The sequence below is a fragment of the Grammomys surdaster genome, unplaced genomic scaffold (genome assembly GCF_004785775.1).
Source record: "Grammomys surdaster isolate TR1022 unplaced genomic scaffold, NIH_TR_1.0 310, whole genome shotgun sequence".
NCBI lineage: Eukaryota > Metazoa > Chordata > Mammalia > Rodentia > Muridae > Grammomys > Grammomys surdaster.
This window is the reverse complement of record NW_021604729.1, coordinates 591,216-610,789: the sequence shown is the minus strand read 5'-3', so window position 1 is coordinate 610,789 and position 19,574 is coordinate 591,216. Positions and strand designations below refer to the sequence as shown.

The following is a 19,574-nucleotide window of genomic DNA, read 5'->3' as shown; positions in this document are numbered from 1 at the left end:
TAAGTCTTCTGTATTCATAAAGGTCTTCTAGAGCCACAGGACCCCAGATCCCCTCCAGACAGACCCTGTACTCAACGATAAGCAAGCAAAAGAGGGGGTGCCACTGGGGAAGAAACCTCAGAACTGGACAGAGTGCCAAGCCTGCAGGCCACTTACTCGTGGAGGAAAGGGCTCTGGGCTGCTCAGGTTCTCGCACTTACTAGGTATGAATTTTGCTAAGTCTCTGAAATATGCTGAGCCTCCTTCCTGTGCATCTATGAAAGAGTTGCTTTATGGGTAAATGAGTTCACTCTGCAAATGGTGTGGGTTTAATGACCAAATCCTGTGCATTGCACAGGGTTAATTACTTTTGGCCTCATGTGACATGTTTCTAATATAACATTTTGATGCCACAATTTGCTCAGGAACTTTGGATGTAAGATCTAAGTTGACTTGACCACCTAGGCAAGCCCGGTATTGCTATCTGTGGCTTGCAGACCTGGGATTGGAAACAAGCCTGTCTGACCCCAGGGTTTTGGTTAGGATTGTGACGCACTGTGTCCGTCCTGAGATTGGGTTTCTACTGGATCTCTCTCTGCTCTTTCAGCCTGTGGTCTCCAGGGACATATTTAGAGGGCAAAGATTTTTAGATCCAACCTTAGTATTCAATATGTTTCAGGAAAGAAACTTGCATCAGAGAGAAGAAGGAACTTGCCTGAGACCACCCCACAGAGTTAGTTAAGGTGAGAGCTGGTTCCCAAAGCCATCCTGACTTTACCCCTTCAAAGACTCCCCATCTTCCCCAGGTCATGGAGAATCTATTTCCCACAGTCTACTGGGAAGCAGGAAGCAGGAGGTGATAGCTCAGTCTGTAAAGTGACAGCTCTGCAAGCATAGAACCTGATTTCAATTCCCCGGTCTCTGGCAAATAAGGTGAGCATGGCGCCAGTCCCAGCCCTGGGGGGGTGGGGGTGGGGGACAGGCAGATCCCTGGAGCTAGCTGGCCAGTTACATTAATTTAATTTGTGAGTTCCAGGCCAGCCAAAGATGCTTTCTCAACAAGATGGAAGGTTATTGAGGAACAATATCTGTGGTTGAAGTTGGGCCTCCGTATAAATACAAACCAGAGCTGAATCACGGGGCATGAGTTCAGATGTCATGCTTATTTCATGGCTCATCAGAGAGATTTAAGTGTTTCTCAGACTGTCTTGAGGCCTTTATATCCAAGAATGTTCCGGGCAGCTGAGATTGACTCTTGTCAAGGGGGCATAGACCCAAGCCCTCTGCCCTTTCTTTGATTAGTGTTTTCAAAGAGCAAGTACACACCCAAAAGATTGTACAATGGCTTTGCTGGCTACCACCTCAATACAATCACCACAGAGCCTTTTCCCTTGCAGCCTGTCATGGAGGAGAGGGCTTCCTGTGGGCCTAGTTGCAAATGCCTCTCTGACACACACAACCCTTCTTTTGGAGCAATAGTTTTCAGCCTTCCTAATGCTGCAACCTTTTAATACAGTTCCTCATATTGTGGTGACCCTCAACCATAAAATTATTTTCATTGTTACTTCATAACTATAATTTTGCTACTGTTATGAATCATAAGGAAAATAAGTATCTGTGTTTTCCAACCGTCTTAAGTGACTCCTGTGAAAGGGTCCTTTGACACCCCCAGGTTGAGAACTGCTGCTTTGGAGAACAGAAAGAACAGCAAAACATATGGCTGGTGTCTAGTGTCTAGTGACATTTCTTTGTTTCTGTGGCATTTATTTTTGCCGATAATACATCCAGGTTCCAACAACTTTCCCTGTGAGCCATGTAGATTCCGAGACTACTTTAAAACACCATTTAAGAAAGGTTAAAGGGTGGTAGGTGACATGGAATGCCAGCCCACAGGGGCTTCTAAGTGCTAGTCTAAGGCCAGGCACAAGTCATTGAAATTGGTGGCTACAGTCTCTGATCCAGGCATAGCGAAGGTGACCTGGTTCCTCAATAGCCTTTTTCTATCAGACCCTCAATCCCTGTCCTGATCAGTCAGTTACACATCAGTTCACTGATACTTTCTCTTCTCTCTTTGTTTCTTCTATTGTTTGTTTCTTTGTTTCTTTGGTTTTTGTTTGTTTGTTTCTTTGAGTCTTTGTTTCTTTCCTATGTATATGGTTGTGCTACAGTACACACATGGAGGTCAGAGAACAAGTTATGTGAATGTGTTCTTTCCTTCCACCATGTGAGTCCCAGGGATCTAGTTCAGGTCACCAGGTTTGACTGAGCCATTTTTTTTTTTTTGGAACTCGTCACCATTCCAACTGCTGCTTGTTCTTCCTTGTCTCAGGGAAAACCTTGGGGTTTTTAGCCTCAGAATCTAACAGCCAAAGCCTGGCTACATCATGAACTTTCTTGTAAGGAAGTGAGGCTGGTGTGGGCAGCAAAGAAGCCCAGAACGAACCCTGGGAGCTGTCGGCAATGCATCTCAATCCCCACAGATTATTCTGAAACCATCTACATCTGCCTAAATGTGCCAGCTCTACTGCATGGGATGGCCACTGGTGTACCAGCCATGCCAGTTGTCCCCTATCAGTTGTCATCTGTGGCCAGACAGCACAAAAAGCCAGATGACGTCAAAGCTTGTCCTGTGTCACGGATACATATGTGAGCTGTGTTAAAAGCAGGAAGAATGGGACACAGAATGGGATGGGAAAATGGACACATGCTGGATTTTAATCCCCCAGGTGAAGACACAGACATAGATTAGTTTTTTGTCCTCTGTACCTAGAAACTGCTGGTCAAAGGACTTCCCAGTTGGGGGACAAAAAGACACAGCATGGTTATTGACAGCACAGAAGAATAATATCTTTTATTTTGATAAAACGACAAAGCCAACCTCAACTGACTCCACTGTGGTGACAAATTCTCTCTGATCGAGAAAGCTCCAATCTCCCGCACATGTCTCCAGGGAGGCTAGGCTTTACAAAATGTACATGGTTAAATAAATAGAATCCTCTAGTATTTCTAGAGATGCCTGGGGTGCATTAGTATGTAAAACTCCTGTGTTTGTGATATTTGAGGACATGTGGCCCTCAGAGCTTCTCGTGCATGTGATGGAGCAACTGCTTTCAGTTCAAAGTTTAATTTAAAAATTTAAAGGAGACTGGAGAGATGGCCCAGTGGTTAAAATCACTGGCTGCTCTTCCGGAGGTCCTGAGTTCAATTCCCAGCATCCACATGGCAGCTCACAACTGTTTATAACTCCAGTCCCAGAAGATCTGGCAGCCTTGCACAGACATGCAGTCAGAATACCAATGCACATAGAAATAAATCTCTAAACAAAGAAGCAAAAGCAAAACTAAGAAAATAATAATAAAAGTCCAAGAATATTTGATAATGTCTGTTAAAGATTATTGGAGTATTTAGGAGAACTTCATGGTCACTTTACTTATGTCAGAGTCTTAGGCCAGAGAACTACCTTCTTAGGGCTTTGCTTTCTACTGGGAAAGGAAAGGGATTCATGGATCTGAGAGTTTAACTCACAACACAGCCTTTTGCCTAGCATCTGTAAGGACCTGAGTTCATTGAGGGTGTGCGTGTGAAGATTTGAGTCCTTTGATTCCTAAATTTAGTTTAGAATATCAAAGATAAGCTGGCAAGACGGTTCAGTGAGCAAAAGTGCTTACAAACTGACAACCTGAGTTTCGTCCCTAAGATCCACATACTGAAAGGAGAAAAACAATTTCTAAAAGTTGTCCTCGGACAACATGAATTGTGGAATGTATTAATGTACACATACACACACACACATACACACATACATACACACAAATTCTGAAAATGAGTTAAAATAAATTATATATATATATATATGGTGTGTGTGTATGAATTTGTTTTGTGCTTTGCAGTGACACATCTCAGAAATAACATAGTGGCCACCATATTGGGCAGTATAAAATTGAGAGAATTAATTAGCTAGAATTAATTAGTAAAGGGCATTAATTATTTTTAAAAAATGTTCTCTCCCACCTAGTTGGCTCAAAGACCCCTTGAAAATACCAAACTTATAAATAAACACAAAACTTATATTTTGTTGAGAGTTTAGCTCACAACATAGCCTTTTCCTAGCACCTGTAAGGACCTAAGTTTATTGAGGGTGTGTGTGTGAAGATTTGAGTCTTTTGATTCCTAAATTTAGTTTAGAATATCAAAGATGGGCTGGCAAGATGGTTCAGTGAACATCTTAATAAGATACAAATAAGAAACAAAACTTAATAAGAAAAACAGATTAATTTTTAAAAATTAAACAATTTCTGTATGTTTGGAGCTCGGTGTCAAGGTGGGCCTTTTGCACACGCTAGACAAATGCTCAGCCACAGAGCCGCATCTCTAGCCTGAAGTAGTATAATTTTAAAATAGTTACAAACTGCCTTTTCAGGACACAAAAGACTTTATCCAGTAACCAGGAAAATGAGGACCAGGGAAGGAAGGAGCTCAGGCATTTGGTGAATTAGAAACACTGGGTGAAAACTGCAGTTTCCTAACCCCATCCTCCCTGCGTTTAGAGCTTCTAGTTCTCTATCTCAGTCCCTTTCCCATCTTGGATGATCAGGAAACTGAGGCACAGAATGGGGCCCAGTAGCTCTGTCTTCTTAAGTCCTGGTCACCCAGTAACACATAGGCCTTTCCAGAGGCGAGCAGCCAGAGAAAGCCACATGGGACTCGGAGTAGAGTTAGGTACCAGCCCTAGGCAGAGGAGAGTTCTGTAGCTTCCAGGAGAGCTGGCATCCACCAACCCCTGACATTTGCCAGCCCCTGACTCCCAGAATAGAACCAAGCAAGGTTTGGACCACTCAAGTTTGAACACTGCTCCGGGACAGAAAGCTCCAGAACTCTCTCTCCTAAGCTTCACTTTCCTGCTCCATTTCTTCTTGTTGTTCATCACTTTTTCTACTCTTTCTTTCTCTTTTCTCTTAACATCCTTTTCTCAAGCATGTGTGGTCCAACACAGATCTGCCACTCCATATGCAGTTCTACAGATCTGCGGGTGGGGCCTGCCAAATCAGACAGAAAGGAAGGAACCTTCAGGCCCTGGGCCCAGAGCCTCAACCTCCTAGACATCGACAAGAGGGAGATACAGCATCACTTTATGGTGCAATTTTCCTTACACCTGAAAAGCTTGTTCTCTCCGGACATCTCTCCATGGGACATAGACCATCAATCAGTGATGAAAGAGCATTGACCAATGAGGGGCCTGTTCCCTGCTCAGAGTGACCGACAAATTCTGAAGAAAATAATGATTCAAAACCAGGATGTCCTCACCCCCTCCCTCATCACCCCTCTAACTGGGAGACAGGAATGGCGTAGGCCTTAGGCTCTAGGGCCTCGGTGGCACCATTTCAATTGCCTTAGATTGGGTTTTGCCACCTATCCCTTTAATTTCTGGTGAATGATAAGGTTTTTCCACTTACAACATAACCAACTTTTCTTTCAAAAATAAACTTCTATCAGTAACTAAAAGCGGGTCAACTGGCATCAACCCAGGAACAGGAAGGAGCCCACGGTAACTGATATTGTGCATGGGGCCAGGTGCAACCCATACCTAAGGGTAGGCTCTCTGGAGCCCATCTACTGCTAAGGTCTTGCCTTCCCATAGGCATCACCCTCGACCCATCATCTCAGACCAAGGACCTATCAGCTTCAGCACAAAGGGCTCCGTATTCAGCTCAACCCCAGCCCTCATCCTTACTGGGAAGCAGTGGGAAGAAAAGGAGCTGGCTTGTTTGAGGCCCCAGTCTTAGCGGTCAGCAGTCCTTTCCCTTTAGGACTTAATCCTGAGCCTGTGCTGGGCCTCTTAGGAAAGGCAGGGATGGTGGCACTGATGGACAGGAAGAGGCAGGAGGCCTTGCAGTCGGCCTGGGTAGAAGGAGGCTGAGCTCCGAGAGCCAGTGCTTTGAAAACAGCTGATCAAGAAAGGACAGCAAAAGTCCAGGCCTCTACTGTGCAAAACACAAGCCCATTTAACACCAACAATTGTGGGGGACTTGGATGACATGTCTGAAGATTCAGACAAAAAGAAGACACTCCTTTAGAAGTTCCCAAGTGCTCATAACCTCTGACCAGCTTTATATCTCTGTTCCCTGCCTGGGATCTCCTTCTGTGGGGCAGACCTAACTCATTAAACAATAAGTCTGTTTCTATACCATCTTCTTACCCCAAAATGTGAAAGGCCACCATGTACAGGAATTCCTGAATTACCTGTTTCTGCTAGCTTAACTTCTTCACTCTATGGCACCTCACAAGTATCTTGTGACCTTGGGTATATGCTCCAGAACCCTAGCCCAAGATTCAAGACTACTTGGAGACAGCTCAGGAACGCAAGAGCCTTCTTGATAATTTGTGTCTCAAATTAATCCAAGAGGTTGAACCGAAGTCACTAAGAATGATGGTATAGAGGTCCCCTGGGTCCCCCTGGATTCTGTCTCTGGTCCTAGTGAACCACACTCTGGGGTTTAACATGGAAAATACTATTGCTGGCTGGTCCTCCTTCTCAAAGGAGTGGTCCCTTCCTTCCTGTGAGATGGTAAGAAGGTGGGAGTAGGAGGTGCTTCCTGAGCCTATAGGTAAGAGGGGTGCTTCCCTCCTCAGACCTAGGACCCAAGTCAGGCATAAAGTTCATTCGTCTCACTCCCAGGAGGCCTTTTAAGATGAGAGCATCATCCAGCCCTTTAAGGGGTTCCTGTGTCATCTCAAGCCCTGAGCTGTTATCACACTGGGATTGTCTTAGGCCACGAGGAAATAGATAGCAAGGGGCCAAGCAAACAGGACCCAGGTTGTCCAGCACAAGCTGTAGGAGGTGACAGAAGGAATTTACCTGAGAGAACTGCTGTGAGCAATCCAACGATCCCAAGGAAGAGCCACATGTCTGGTGCCGACTCCGACTGCTACCCACGCCTGCCTGTAAGAAGTGCCATCCTGGTTCGGGGAGGCAGTTGTGCCACCAATAGCTTGTCTCACCCCTGTTGCCGTTTCTGTTCTTGTTCTCAGCGCCCTCTGTGCTGCACACTATCTCTCCTACATACAGGCCCAGACTGTGAGTATCTCACGCCTCTTCCTTCTGCTTGTGGTTTTGGTCTCCAGGAAGCCAGGCTGATGTTACAGGGGTGCTGTTACAGGGCTGTTGGGGTAGGGGAGCCCAAGCTGCCTTTCATAAACCCACCAACCAAAGTGAACCCTAAGAATCACAGAGGCCCGTGTCCAATGAGCACATCCCTGAGGGTCTTCTAAGAAAGACAAAGAGGCTGTGCCTTCTTCCCTTGAGACAAAGAGACAGCTCATTCCCAGAGATGCTCTAGGAACTGGTGCTAGAAGACTGAATTAATGCCCCCCTGCTGCCCCTTCCACAGATTCCAGCTCTCATGGGGTATGTCAGGTGTGCCGTGTGTGGTATGTGTGCATGTGTGTGGTGCATATGTGCATGTATGTATGTATGTGTGTGTATGGTGTGTGTGTGGTGTATGTGTGCATGTGTATGTACATGTGCATGTACGTGTGTATACCTTTGTGAGTGTGTGTGTGTGTGTGTGTGTGTGTGTAAGCTTGAAGCTGATGTCAGGAGAAGTCTTCCTCAATTCAATTGTTCTCTATTTATTTATTGAGTTTGGATCTTTCAATGAATCAAAAGCTCCCGATCCCACTAGTTTAGCTGGCCAGCTTGCCCTGGAGGTCCCCATCTCTGCCTCCCAAGTGCTGGGATTACAGGAGGCTGCCATACCTGCCAGGCTTTTCTATAGGTTCTATAAGTCTGAGCTCTGCTTCTCATGCGTCTATGGCAAACTACTGAGCCATTGCTCCAGTCCAAGGGTGCACGTAGCAAGGGCCTAAGCTTTTCCAGAGGAAAACCCAAAGAATGGGGGATCTTAGAGCAGGACTCTCCCACCTCCGTGTACCTCATCCCAGGTAAGAGTTGCACAAAGGTGCCAAAGAATCTGGATCTCACCTTTGAGGACTGCTGGCCGTTTATGTCATAAGGGTGGGCAAGAGGGCAAGAGGTCAGCAGATGGCCTTGCCAGGAGGCTGCTGGGGAAGAAAAAGACTCAGGGAGGAAAGGGCTAGAGCGGGAAGGACAAGGCTGCCTAGGAGCGTTGAATTGTGCTAGGAAGTAGACTGTGTGCATTTAGCTCACCAATGAGCTCCCCTTGGATCACATAGTAGGTGTTAAATAAGTTTTGTTGAGAGAATTCAGGAATGGATAATTTGGCTCTCTAAGCAGAACCCTAGAGTCTATAAAGAGACTAATTCCTCATTGCAGCAGTGCCTCATACACGCAACATTTTCTGGTTCTCCACTTCCTCCATTCTAGCTTGCTTTCATTTCTTTACTTGTGTAATAGAGAGGATTTCTCCCACTAGTAGGAGTGTCCTACCAGCTGAGGGAATATTTGATGTGGCAAGTTGGGAAGCCATAGTGAATCAGGCCCCGCCCACAGTGAGACCCCGCCCACAGTGAGACCCGCCCAGCTGAAAGAGGAGGGAGTGGAGGGCGGTTAGGAATAGGTTCTGGCACCGGCTGAGGGCGCCCTCTAGTGAAGAGTGTCTGGCAGCACAAAGGGCTCCGGGGCATAGGCAGTTTTGTCTGGCTTCCAGATTCCACTCCACTCATCGCCAGAGACTTAGGAGTGTGCAATCTTGGAATCACTCCACCGGAAGAAAAGAGATAAAACAACTTCCTACAATTCACAAGAGTGAGATGGCTTAGTGGGTAAAGCGTGATGAACTGAGTTCAATCCCTGGGACCCACGGACCCATATCACATGGTAGAAGGAGAAAACTGATTTCTGCAAGTCTCCCTCTGACATCTGACTTCTACACATTCACCCACACAGACACTCGCTAAAAAAATTAGTGGATCCAAAACCAGAGTGGAAAGGGATTCTTCTCTAAAGACAAAAGAAAAAATGGAATAGAAAGGAAAGGCTGGTTTCGGTAGCAGAGGGAGGTACAAGGGTAGGTGTTCCTGGTAGGGGAACTGGGTACCTCAAGCCAGGACAGCAGACAGCGAGTGTTATTGTGGCTAGAAGGACGTAATATACTCCAAGCCACTCATGCTTTGTGGGCATGAAGCTTAGAGCAGGAAGCTAGAAGATGTGTCCAGTTGGATGCTCAAATCAGTGAGGTCATATTTATTTTTAGTTCTTAGAACCAAGACCTTTGGCTCTCAATTTGCAAGGGACACCAGTGGCTCTCTGTACTTGAGGAATGCAGGCATTTTTCACTATCTTCCCACTGATCTTGGCCCAGCAAAATGACAAAGGGATGGATGTCTAAGCAGAAGAAAGAGAAAGCCCACAGAAGTAGCCCAACTCTGTGCCTGTGTCATGGCATGTACACAACCCACTCCCACTATATATATATATTTAAGACAGGGTTAGTGAAGGTGGATTGTAATATGGAATTTAACATCATCATGGCTTCACAGAGACTAACACTGAAACCCAGTCATTCATCCTGTGCTTTAAATATGTCTTTGCCCACTTATGGTTTTGTACTAACATTCATGGGTCATCTGGAACAGACTGGTTCATTGAATTAAGAATTATTTACCTCTTCCAAATATCAATGTACTGTATTGCACAATATGAAGAAATCAAAGTCACTACATCTCTGACCCCATCCAGGAATGTCAGTTGCTGGGAATCTGTCTATATCATGGTGGCAGAGTTTTCCAAAACTCAAAGTTTTCACTTTAAAGATCCAGTTTCATCAGCAGCAACAACTGCCACCAGTTGTTTTCCTTGATGTGACAGGCTTGCTTTCTTTCTTTTCAAAACACTGGCTGACAGTTTCTTCAATCTGAACAATTATGGGTCTAAGTAAATTTAGCATTCTTTTCTTGGAGATTTATTATTCGTGTGTGTGTGTGTGTGTGTGTGTGTGAGAGAGAGAGAGAGAGAGAGAGAGACAGAGAGACAGAGAGACAGAGAGACAGACAGAGACAGAGACAGAGACAGAGACAGAGACAGAGAGGCAGAGAGAGAACACATGGGTACAGGTGCCCTTGAAGGCCTAAAGAAGGCTTTGGATGCTCTGAAGCTAGCTAAAGTTAGAAAGTTATGAGCTGCCTGTATGAGTGCTGGGAACTGAATTCCAGTCTTTTGCAAGAGCAACAAGAACTCCTAACCCTCTCCAGCCCCCAAACATAGCATTCTTTAAAAAGAAAAACAAATCCAGCCAGTACAGCAGAAAAGTTCCAGAACAGAGAGTCAGGAGTTTGCCTAGATGCAGCCAAATGTGCACAGCACTCTGAAGTGCTTAGTACCTCTGTGCTCACTACTTTTATGTCAGCTCAACAGAAGCTACAGTCATCTGAGGGGAGGAAGCCTTGGCTAATAAATTGCCCCCCATACGATTAGGCTGTAGACAAGCTTGTAGGACATTTTCTTATTTAGTGAAGTAGGGAAACCCAGTCAATTATGAGTGGTGCCACTCCCTGGGCTGATGGTGCTGGGTTTTATAAGAAAGTAGGCTGATCAAGTCACAAAGAGCAAGCCAGTAAACAGCGTTCTCCCATGGCCTCTGCACCAGCTCCTGACGCCAGGCTCCTACATGTCTTGGGTTCCTGCTTTTGCTTCACTCAGTGGACTGTGATTTAAAATGTAGGAGCCAACTAAACCCTTTCCCCAAGTTGATTTTGGTCACAGTAGTAACCCTAACTACGACAATCTTCTTCCCATTGTGCTATGCATAATATGTGTAAAGATGTGTGCCCATGGCTTGTAATTATTGTGTGTATGATGTATACGCATGGGTAGTTGAATATGTTTGCCTCCCCTCTCTTTCTCTATCTCCTTCTCCCTCTCCCTCTCTGCCTCTCTCTCTCTCTCTCTCTCTGTGTGTGTGTGTGTGTGTGTGTGTGGTGTGTGTGTCTGTCTGTCTGCTGTCTGTCTCTGTCTGTCTGTCTAAGAAGTAAGGTCAATATGAGGTGTCTTCCTCAGTCTCTCTCCGCCTGATTTTTCTAGACTGAAGGTCTCTCACTAAACCCAGAGCTCACCAATTCTTCCAGCCTGGCTGGCCAGCAAGCCCTGAGGATCCTGTCTCTACTTCCTCAGCTCTGGGAATAAGGCAGCATGGTCCCATACCCACCTTGTATGTGGTTTCTGAAGATTCCAACTCGACTTCCATGTTTTCATAGTGAGTATTTCACCCACCTAGTCCTCTCTAGGCCCTGGGGTATGGCTTCCTAAAGGAACAATGCAAACTATTTTCCTGAGGACTTCAAGTAAACCCAGCTGTCACCCCTGTTTTCTCACTCCGTCTAGGAGTGTTTAATCCAATGGCTACAGGGATTTTTTTTTTTTGAGATTACCACATTTGTGACTCTGTGATAATCAAAGCCTTGGAGCCACAGGACAGTGAGCTCTGGGAAATTAGGGGCAATGTCACCACCAATGTACTTAGAAAATGCTTTGATTTTTGACTATTTTTTTTCCTGTAACTATTTCACAGAACTGTTTCCAGGTTGAAACTTGTTATTTGGGGTGACTTGAATCCATATTCCCTACCGTGGTCACTAAAATTCAGTTTAAGAATAAACTATCTTGGCCAGGTGTTGGTGATCCTTTAATCCCAGCATTCTGGAGGCAGAGGCAGGCAGATCTCTGAGTTTGAAGCCAGCCTGGTCTACAGAAGAATGAGTTCCAGAACAAACAGGGATACACAGAGAAACCCTGCCTCAAGAAACAGAGAGAGAGAGAGAGAGAGAGAGAGAGAGAGAGAGAGAGAGAGAGATTGAGAATGAGCATCGAGTATGAGCATCTGAGTGTGGATCCCCAGAACCCACTGTAAATGTCAGGTGGGGGTGGCAGCCTGCTTGTAATTTCAGCCTTAGTAGGCAGACTCATAAGACCTCAGAGCAAGCTGGCTATTAAGAGGAGCCATATTGGTGAGCTCTGGGTTTGATTGAGAGACCCTGCCTCAGTGAATAAGAACCATGGAGAATGATTCCCAACATCAATCTTAAACCTCTACATGTATGAACATTATCCTCCAATATGTTCCCCTATACATGCCTACAAACATGCATAATACACACACTCACAGAAGAGGAAAATAACAGATTACCTCTTATCCCCGTTGAGGACACAGCTGTGTTTTGCACTAACAGTCCGCACATGGAGTCACCATTGCCCATGCCAATGTCAATGGTTCCCTGTAAATTCCCATCTGGGCATTTGAACCTTAGGTCCCAACTCCAATCGTGAGGCCACACCCAGTGATACCCTAACCCTTCTGCAGCCATTCCTTAGGTCAGTGGTTCTCACCCTGTGGGTCATGACCCTTTTACAGGGGTCTGTCTCCTTAGACACAGATATTTACATTAAATTACAGTCGTGAATTAGCAACAAAAATAATTTTATGGTTGGGGGTCACCATAACATGAAGAGCTATATTCAAGGGTTGTGGCATTAGGAAGGCCTAGGTTTCCATAACAAATGACCACAGACTTGATTTCAAACAGCAGAGATTTAAGGCATCATTCAGCAGATATTTATCTACTCCATCCATTTATCTACAGGAGAATGACGTTGCCTCCTGGAAAGTCGTACCTGGAGGCATTTTCAGTGATCACAAGAAACATCTATGCAGTTAACGTCTCCCAGGATCTGCCCAGCTCCTGGAGCTGCTGGAAGGTACTGTAAACTTTAAGAGGTAGAGCTTGTGGCAGACAGAGATTAATCTCACTGTCATTTGTTTGGATTTAGAATCACCTAGAAAACATACCTCTGGGGATGGCTATGAGGGTGTTTTCAGAAAGGTTTAAGGGAGCAGGAAAGGCCTACTCTGAATGGGCATCACTATTCCTTAGGCTAGTGTCTGGAACTGAGTAAAAAAAAAAAGCAGAAAAGGAGCTGTGCACCAAAGTTCATCCTTTCTGTTTTTTGACTGCAGACAGAAAGTAACCAGCTGCAGCCAGCTGTCACTTTCCTGCCACCGTGCCTCATGATGGTAGAGTGTAGACAGTACCCTCAAAACCGCAAATCAAAACAACCCACTCCTTAAGTTGCTTTTGTTGGATGTTTTGCCAACAGCAATAATAAAAGAAACTGATACAAAGGTCTTCTGGTCATAAAGAGTGCTCGTGACAGGGTTAGCTTAAATGTTTGTGTGACACTGCCTGGAGTCCCTGAGAAGAGATTCTCGATTGGCAGATTGCCTAGATTACATTGCACTCTCCATATCTGTAGGAGACTGTCTTGATTGTGAATTGATGAGCAGGGCCCAGCCCACTGTGGGCAGCACCATTCCCTGGGGAGGTGGTCCTGGGCTGTATGAGAAAAATGCTTTTCTATCCTCTTCCATGACTTCTTTGCCTTTTTGGGTATATCCTGTCTTTCTTTGTCATTTAATGTTACCATTTCTTGATCTCTGCTCTTTTATGGTATACTCTTACAGCTGTTACATATATACAGGTATGAATTATATAGGCTAAGATCCACATATGAGGGAGAACATGTTTTTTTTTTCTTCCTGGGTTATGGTGATCTCACTTAATATTATACTTTCTAAATCTAACCATTTTCCTGAAAATTTCATGACTTTTTTCTTTTGGAGCTAAATAACTGCATTTTTATATGCACACCATTTTCATTATCCACTGGTCTGTTGATAGACACCTAGGTTGGCTCCATTTTCTTGCCATCAGACATAGAGCATCAATAAACGTGGGTGAGCAAATATCTCTAATAAGTTATGGCGATCTCTGTGTGCATGCCCAGGAGGGCAATAGCGGGGTTATATGGCAGTTCTTTTCATTTTCTGTCCACACCGATCCCCACAGTGGCTGCATTGCTTGGCATTCTCACCAGCAGTAGACAAGGTTTCTTTTCCCCCCACATCCTCTCCAACAATTTATTGACAGATTTCTTGTTGACAGCCATTCTGACTGGGGTGAATAGCATTTCAAGGTGGTTTAATTTGTGTTTATCTGATGACTAGGAATATAGAACACATCCCAAAAAAGTTATTGGCTATACATATTCCTTCCTCTGAAAACTGTTCATTTCACTAGTTCACTTCATGATTAGAAGTTTTATCGTAGTATTTCCGCCTCCCCACCACCACCACCACTTTATTGAGTGGTAACATGGTCACACCTAGCAAACATGTGTTCCCTCTCATTCACTCTCACACACACAGTCTTTCTCTCTCTCACACACACACCCAGCCCTTGCCACAGTCCAGTCCAGTTCTCAGACACAGGGGTGGGAAGCCTCGTTGATTCCTAGGATCCAGAAGCAACAAGAGGCCCAGGGGGAAGACAGATTCAGGAGTGGTGGGAGGAAGTAGGGGTGCAGAGAGCAGGGGGGGGGTGGGGGGGGCCACCACCCACCAGACAGCTACACGAAGAGTGAGATTCCCCAGCCCTGGTGGCCTCAGCTTGGCTGTACCCCTTCCGAGGAGCCTTCCAAGGTGTGGCAGAACATTCAGGGTTTGGGAAGGGCAGAGTCCCACTCCATTTTAGTCCTCTCTGCAGGCTGGGGACTGGAGGGCAAGGCGGGCCAGGGAGGTTGTAGGCTGCTTCAGCTCTGGGGCTCCTCCGGAGCCTCGCCACCCTCTTCCCCCGCATTGTCGGCTGTCCACAGCGTCAGGTTGTCTCTCAGCAGCTGCATGATGAGGGTGCTGTCCTTATAGGAGTCCTCATTCAGGGTGTGCAGATCGGCCATGGCCTTGTCGAAGGTAGTCTTGGCCAGTGAGATTGCCTCCTCGGGGCTGTTGGCTATCTCGTAGTGGAAGACGGAAAAGTTCAGGGCCAGGCCCAGGCGTATGGGGTTGGTGGGCAGCATCTCCTTCTTGCTGATGTCCATGGCCTCCTGGTAGGCTGACCCGGCAGAGTTGATGATGCGCTTCTTGTCATCACCAGTGGCCACCTCGGCTAGGTAGCGGTAGTAGTCACCCTTCATCTTCAGGTAGAAGACGCGGCTCTCTGCTTCTCCAGCCCCTTTGATCAGGTGGGAGTCCAGCAGGCCTAGCGCCGGTGTCGCACACACCTCTGAGCTCTGTCTCTACCTTCTCCCGGTACTCTTTCACCTCGGGGCCCTTCTCTTCAGACCCCTCCTTGATGCTCTTCTGCTCGATCTGGACAGGACCCTCCAGGCCGCTCTCTGGCCGCCCACCACGTTCTTGTAGGTCACGGAGAGCAGGTTCCGCTCCTCGTAGGAGAGCTCCTCACCCTTCTCCACGGCACCCTTCATGAAAGCTGCCAGGTTCTCATTGCGTTCGGCCTGTTCGGCCAGCTTATCCTTCTGGATCAGACTGGCTCTCTCTCTGTGACTCCGAGGATGGACAGACAGGCGGGCGAACTAGCTGCCTTGAGACTAACGCTGGATTCTGCCTATCGTAGTATTTTGATTTCTGCAATTCTTTATAAATTCTGAGTATCAGTCCCTGAAGTGCAATTCATAAAGATTTTCTCCTATTCCTTGGGCTGTCTGCTTGCTCTGCTGGTGGCTTCCTTTGCTGTGCAGAGAGACTTTTTAACTTCATGTGGTACTTCAGGCTGGTTGTTGTGCTATTCAGAAAATTCTTGCCTACCCCAACATCACAAAAATGCTTCCTATGTTTTGATCTAGAAGTGTGAGCATTTGGGGATTTAATTAATATCTTTGATCCATTTCTGACTGAGTTTTATATAAGATGAAAGCTTTTAATCTAGTTTCATTATTCTGTAGGTGAATATTAACTCTGTCATAGTAATTTTTTGTTGATAAGTGTGATAAAAATGTAACTGATCTCCAAAGTGTAAAACCCTAAGAGAAACTCCATAACCTCAATGGTCATTCTAGCTGTATAGAAGTTCATTAAGATGTGTAGAGCTTGAGATGAACTGTTCTAGTTTAATCTCTTGAACTGTGACAAAATACCATCCCCCCAAAAAAATCAGCTTAGGGAACAAAAGCAGTTTTGGGGGTTCACAATTCCATGTCACAGTCTATCAAAGCAGAGGGGTCACAGTGACAGGAGCTCAAAGCAGGTGTTCATACCATACCCACAGTCAAGAGCAGAGAAAAATAAATGGATTGAGGCTTGCTTGCTTGCTTAATTGATTGATTGTATTCAGCTTGGTTTCTCTATTCTTATGGAGTCCAGGGCATCCTGCTTAGGGAAAGGCACCACCAACAATGAATTGGAACTTCTCACATTGTTTAAATTACAAGAGAATCCCCACAGAAATGCCCGCAGGCCAACCCTTTGTAGACACTTCCTCATGGAGACTCTCTCCCCAGGTGATTCAAGTCCTGTCAAATTGACACGGGTAATCATCACACTAATTAAGGTATAGATATTTATTGGTCCTCTATTACATGCCAGCCACAGGACTAGGTTATCTCATTTTAATGCTTACAAAGAATTCTAATATAAGTATGTTTCTCCTGTAGTTTTCAGATAATAAAAAAGGATTGACCTTAAAGGGTTTTGACTGTGCTTGTTTTCATGTTGGTCAACTCCAGAATTTCCTCTCTTGGATAGGATGTGGTTACCATTCAATGGGCATGTCCCTAGGTGCTGAAGCACAGCAAAGAAAATGTAACCCCTGTTCCCCAAAGTCTCTAATCTCCTGGAGAAATAGACAGATGAACAGATAGCATGACATGATAGATGACATGAATCATCATGGGTACTCTGGGGGGTAACCCATCCTCCCTGGAGAAATTAGGGGACACTTTTAATAAAAGGTAACTACTGGGTCAAATCCTGGGGGACCATAGTAATGAGTCTTGGAAAGTTCTAGGCTTGAGGAACAGCATGGGTTAAGATACAGATGAATTGGAGCTGGAAGCTGGCTAGAGGACAGAGTGAGCCCGGAAGTGTAGAAAGTATAGATCGAGAGACGAAGCTCTGGGTGGGCACAGGAGGGTTTCATCAAGGTTGAACAATGGAGTTCTAGTCCAAACACCAGGGAGGAACATGAGGCTCAGCTATCAGCTCTTGTTCCACTCATTAGAGGCATCTGGTTCTAGTGGTGGTGGGAAGGGAGTAAAACCAAGACTCTGAAGCTTGCCTCCTGTGGCAACAAAGTAAAGAACTGCATTGTGACTTGGACCCTACCCCTTAAGAATGGGTGTGTTCATTCCCTTCCCTTCCCTTGCTTCCCTTTATACCCCTAGGAACTCAAAATCCTCATTGCCCAGGCTGGTAAGAGCTGGAGTCACAGGGGTATATCATTATGCTCAATGCCATGGCTTTCTTTGCTGATTTTGATTTCTCTAAGCAGAAGAGAAAACATTCTCTTCCTGAGTCCCTGAAGATGGCTGGCATCAAGTGAGTATTATCACTTTGTCTCCATCTTCTGGAACGGCATTTGTCACCTTTGCCTACCTCCATGGCTAATGGAGGAAGGAGTTGGGTCTTACGTGACCTGAGCTTCATTGCCACATCTTGGAGTCAGAGGATCCTGAAACATCCTCCAAGAGAAGAAGAGATGGGTTGTTGGGAGAACTGCCTCTTCTGTTGTCCCTATCTCTGCCTCACTCTTTCTTTCTTTCTTTCTTTCTTTCTTTCTTTCTTTCTTTCTTTCTTTCTTTCTTTCCTCCTTTCTCTTACTATGTAGGCCATGTTGGCTCTGATCATACAGAGATCTACCGGCCTCTGCCTCCTGAATTCTGGGGTCGAAAGTATGTGCCTCCATTCCTGGCCTTGCCTCTGTCTATCTTAGTCAGATTATATTATCCCTCTCTACAGTGAACTTTATGCATCCATGGATTCTTCTTCTCTGTCACAGCTGGGGTTTCTCCCTGGTATAAAATGTTAAAAACTGGGATGAAAGGCTGGAGAGATGGCTCAGAAATGTAGAGTCCTGGCTGCTTTGCCAGAGAAAAGGGTTGGTTTGGTTCCCAGTACCTACATGATAGTTCACAATTGTCTGTTACTCTACCTCCAGTAGATATGATATCCTCTTCAGACCTCTGAGAGAACCAGGCACTCATGTGGTATACATACATACATACATACATACATACATACATACATGTAAAACATTCACACACATAAAATAAAAATAAATACATATTTAAAAATAAATGAATTAATAGAAAACAGGCTTGGACTATAGCTCAATTTGTAGAGTGGTGGCCTAGCATGCCCAAGGTCCAGCGTCCAGTGACCAGCACCACATATGTTGGACATGGTGACACACACCTACAGTTCTAGTACTCTAGAGATGGAGGTGGGAAGGTCAGAAGTTCAAGGTCATCCTTGGCTACATGGTGTGAGTTACAGGCCAACCTGGCCTACATTGAGACCTTGCCTCAAAAACCAAGCAAACAGGGAATTGAGAGTTAAGAGCACTGACTGATCTCCCAAAGGACCCAGTTTAATTCCTACCACCCACATGACAGTTCACACCTCTCTGTAACTCCAGTTTCAGGGAATTGGGAACCCTCACACAGACATACATGCAGGCAAAACACTAATACACTATATATATATATATGTGTGTGTGTGTGTGTGTGTGTGTGTGTGTTTGTGTGTGTGTGTTTGTGTGTGTGTGTTTGTGTGTGTGTGTTTGTGTGTGTGTATATGTGTTTGTGTGTGTGTTTGTGTGTGTGTGTTTGTGTGTGTGTGTGTGTATGTGTGTATACTGTCTTTTAGCAAAGCTGTTTATTTTAGCTTTTAGCTTTCTGATGTTCTTCTTGCTGATGCTTAAGCTCATTCTCATTCTCACTCATTATTCAATCAATACTTAATGAATGGCTGTCATTGCTAAGCACTGGGAAGTACTAGGAATGAATGGCTGTCATTGCTAAGCACTGGGAAGTACTAGGAATGAATGGCAAGTGGTTCTCAAATGTTCCTGCCTCAATAGTGAGTCCTTTCCCACCATGGGGCAGAGCATAAAACAGTAACTAAGCCACCGAGGTTTAGCTAAGACAGTGTGACCTGCTGTGTGATGCTGACAATCCAGTTGGGCAGCTGCTAACCTCAGACCATCTGGGAAGGCCTCTGGGAGCAGGATCTTTCCACCATCACCCAAATAAAGAGAAAGTAGCGTCATGAAGGGCTTGAGGAAGAGCCTATCAGGACAAAAGACAGCAAAGCAAGGCACTGAGCCAGCCGAGGGGCTTAGCCTGGGAGATGAGCAGAAAGATCAGCAGACCACATTCAGTGGGTTGAGATGCAGTCAGAGGTGAGGGTCAGAGCCCTTTAAACTTTTAGATCAAGAAGTGACTGGCTCCTCTTCATTTTCCTGTAAGGCAACAGGGGGATCTGAGTAAGGGGTGACTGTGATTTAGTCTGAGGTCAGTGCCCCTGTCAATCTTGTGGCTCCCATATGGCGCCACTTCCTTCCCCTTTGCTGCTTTTGCAATGCAAAGTGCATATCAGTACTTCCCTTGACACAGGCTGTGGTGGGCCCTGGAGCTCAGATACCAGGATCCAGTCACTTCTCACCTCCCTTCCCCACCCCTACTAGGGTTGTCTCTGGGTCTGTGAAGGGATACCTGGGCCTACCAAATGTTCCATGTGGCCTTCACAGATGCAATGGACTGATCTCAGTGTCACTACCTCATCTTAGTATTGAAGGATCCTGAACTTCCTCCAAACGTGGCTCCCTAAACA

At 45.6% G+C, this 19,574-nt stretch overlaps 1 protein-coding gene and 1 pseudogene across 1 annotated transcript in view; both read right to left on the bottom strand.

The window, feature by feature from the left end:
- The window catches only part of Cd6 (CD6 molecule), a 37,699-nt gene extending 30,657 nt beyond the window's left edge, over positions 1-7,042 (bottom strand). Inside the window, exon 1 of the mRNA XM_028777513.1 lies at positions 6,836-7,042. Within this exon, the coding sequence (XP_028633346.1) occupies positions 6,836-6,884 (49 nt within the window). The 5' untranslated portion in view covers positions 6,885-7,042. The remainder of the gene's footprint in view (positions 1-6,835) is intronic.
- Positions 7,043-14,539: 7,497 nt separating this feature from the next.
- On the bottom strand, positions 14,540-16,512 carry LOC114629467 (annotated as a pseudogene).
- Positions 16,513-19,574: the final 3,062 nt, after the last annotated feature.